Below are 3,223 nucleotides of genomic sequence, written 5' to 3'. Positions count from 1 at the left end.
ACACACGCGCGCGCACGCAGACAATACACACTCGTACGTCCGCACAGACACATTCACTTCTAGCAAGCGATCAAAAGCGCTACATCCTCACATATATACGTAAGACAAGTGTGGCAGATGTAAACTATAGAGAAAAAAACACCTGATTGTATTTTAATACTATTTGCCTTTCAAAATTAAATTTAAATAATATAACATATTCTATAGTACTTACTACTTACTCAGCAGAGTGAGATTCAGGTGTTGTCAATCCGAAAATTCGACTACTAAAAGTATGCGCTTCCCTCAATATATACATGTGCTAGGATTCACAATTACTTACCCGCACGTAACATGTATCTGTATTATTTAGTAATGAACCAGCATCGAAATCTTGATTATTCGGCAAATTATGTGACTCGCGTTATTATGACGACTTGGGACAGCTGACATGTTCGATTTAATTACATTTGGTTCTAGATATAGATGTAGGTCACATTAACCTTGTAACTCATGCCGGTTTATTCGTATTTCGTGTCTTTGTTATGTGTATTGTGTTGATAAATATATATATATATATAATATATATAATTATGTGTGTGTGTGTGTGTGTGTGTGTGTGTGTGTGTGTGTGTGTGTGAATGTATTCGTTATATCAATTTTTTCATTCGCGCATGATATTAATAATTATAAATTGATAACATTATATACACATAAATTATATCTATACATATCTTTTATAGCTAGGGTTAGTTTAAGGGTAAGGGTTGAATAGGGTTTAGGATCAGTGTTAGGATTAGGGTCATGGTTAACGTTAGGATTATGATTACGGATAGCGATAGGGTGTGGGTAAGGGTTATAGCTAGTGTTAGGTTTGTTTAATGTTAGGATAAGGATTAGAGTGATATTAGGTTTAATGCTTAGGGTTAAAGTTAATACTAGAGAAAGGAGACTACGGAGGAGGAATTGGGTGGTATGAGAGCCAAATAAGGAGACTTATCGTATATTTACAAACGCGCATAACCTGTAGTGTTGTTTGCACGACGGGGTGCGTGGGTATTGCATTGTATTTCGTGGGGTTGTTTTGGACAACGAGCCGTGGTCATGCCAAGACATTATAGGTTGGTATTTTTTGCTTAGTCGTCTGTCTTCTGGTGATGATATATATGCATATAATATGATAAGACTTAGGTTTAGGTTAACTCTGGAGCAATGGGAATATATTATGGAGTTGGGCTAGGTGTAGGGTTGAGCATGAGGCAAAGTTTGGGGTTAAGATTATGGTTAGTGTTAGTGTAAGTGCTATGTTATGGAGAAAGGGAGAGGGGAGAGAGTGAGACAAAGAGAGGGGAGAAGAAAGAAGAGAAATGACAGAGAGTTCTCTTCCAGACGTACGGTCTGGAGAGACGACAAAGACTAGTCCAGCAATCTTATCTCTCACCTGGATTCACTAACTACGACTGTGCTTCTACATTCAGAACTTAAACAACGCAAATAATAGACGCTCCTGCACACTGTGCAGAGAACTCGATATTAACCATACGAGTCATCGCAGTGTACGAACAGATTGCAACCGGCAAGTGCTGCTACTCACTGATATTCTCCGACCCATATGTATGACCATATATAAATGTAAATATGGTGGTGCTGGTGTTTCTGTCTAACAACAACTTTATATGCCATCCATGTAAATTGATCCACACAGCTACCTAGTTCAACAGCGTCATATCTCCCCCATCCCGATATAAACCAAGTATGCGCCAATGTGTGCCATCGAACACTATTAATATATGCGGCTGTGCCTATAAAGGTGTGCATCTCTGGGGTGAAGACGAGTACTGTAATCAGGATGACAGCTCGGGCGTCTTGTCATGATTCTTAAATTGAGAAATCGGGACAGAGATTTATAAGGAGTTGATGATCTCTACATTTAGTGTATATAACTTCGGGAAAATATTACGTTTCCTTTGGCAGATACTGGGCAAACATACGTTTGTTGATACAGTATAGGTAAATTAGGGAAGACAAGGTAAACGTTTTAGCATTACTGAAGTGTGGTAGTGAGACAGTGTGACATTATTGGAATATGTAATTCAGTTAGGTGTGACACTGTGCGGGCGCATGTGTGTTAATCGCATGTGTGCTGGTGGATATGCAGTTCTTCAAACATTTGCAGAGATTTTGTCGTGAACAGAATGCGCACAGTAGCAAAATGCCAATTTTCCTAAACCTTTTATATTTTAATTCACTGATATTACAAATATAAGAGAAATTCACCGTACGTGAGTTATAAACAAACGTCTTTCCGAAAGGCATCGCCGTTTCAATTTAATCGAGATATGAAATATGAAAAATCGAAAGTAATTGATAACTTCATATTGAGATGAACTCCGTCTTGGTTCTTGAACTGGCAAAGATGTCCGGAAGTCCAAGATGACGTCACTTGGTTAGAGGCTGACTAATTATTCTAAAAAATAAAAAATGAATGCATAAATTCATTATAAAAGATTAGTTTGTATATATATATCCGCGCGCATGTGAGTGTATGTATGTGTGTATGTGTTTGTTTGTTAGTTAGTGTGTGTGTGTGCGTGCGTGCGTGCGTGCGTGTGTGCGTGCGTGCGTGCGTGCGTGTGTGCGTGCGTGTGTGCGTGCGTGTGTTTGTGTGCGTGCGTGTGTGTCTATGTGTGTGTGCGTGCGTGCGCGAGCCTGTTTGTATTTTATGTGTAATCAATTTATGTATTGATAGATTTAGTAAGTTCGTTAGTTAGTTTATTATCTCTATTGAGATCTATGATATTGACGTCTACACGATGACTATTACATTGCTCGTAAGCAAGCAAATAAAAAAATAAGGTCATCGAAAGTAAAAAACATCAACACTCGCTGTGTCGAAGAGAAAGTCTCGCTCATAGAATTTTGCAGATTACTCACTGCATTCGTATTCGATGCGGAGAAGTTTAGCTGTGCCCGGGCAGGGATCGCTGCCCCACAGGTCGTTGCTGGGTTTTAGGCTACAGACTGATTTCTTGTTGCAGCGTTCTTTCAGTTGCTCCTTGGTGGTTTTGTCGGCTTTCTCCAGGTTACTATCATATAGAGATTATGCAAACAATGTTTGAAATTATCGTTCCGTACATTTTTTGCGCACATTAATAATATCAAGAGTACCATGATGGAAACCATGATAGATGAACGTATTCTATCATGGTACTCTTGATAATATATGTCTCGACGGCAAATAGAA

At 38.8% G+C, this 3,223-nt stretch overlaps 1 protein-coding gene and 1 long non-coding RNA gene across 2 annotated transcripts in view; one reads left to right on the top strand and one right to left on the bottom strand.

The window, feature by feature from the left end:
- The first annotated feature begins 1,066 nt into the window (after positions 1 to 1,066).
- LOC106807550 (glutamate-gated chloride channel-like) overlaps positions 1,067 to 3,223 on the top strand; it is a 63,655-nt gene continuing 61,498 nt past the window's right edge. Inside the window, exon 1 of the mRNA XM_014809934.1 lies at positions 1,067 to 1,100. Coding sequence (XP_014665420.1) covers positions 1,084 to 1,100 — 17 coding nt within the window. The 5' untranslated portion in view covers positions 1,067 to 1,083. The remainder of the gene's footprint in view (positions 1,101 to 3,223) is intronic.
- Positions 2,195 to 3,043, bottom strand: LOC106807610. Its single transcript, XR_001393686.1, has 2 exons — positions 2,914 to 3,043; positions 2,195 to 2,446 (listed from the first exon to the last, which is right to left on the bottom strand). It is a non-coding gene; the product is annotated as an uncharacterized LOC106807610 (long non-coding RNA).

Source organism: Priapulus caudatus, unplaced genomic scaffold (genome assembly GCF_000485595.1).
Source record: "Priapulus caudatus unplaced genomic scaffold, Priapulus_caudatus-5.0.1 Scaffold11, whole genome shotgun sequence".
In the NCBI taxonomy this organism is placed as follows: domain Eukaryota; kingdom Metazoa; phylum Priapulida; class Priapulimorpha; order Priapulimorphida; family Priapulidae; genus Priapulus; species Priapulus caudatus.
Note: the sequence above shows the minus strand (reverse complement) of the source record. Positions and strands in the feature narration are given on the sequence as shown.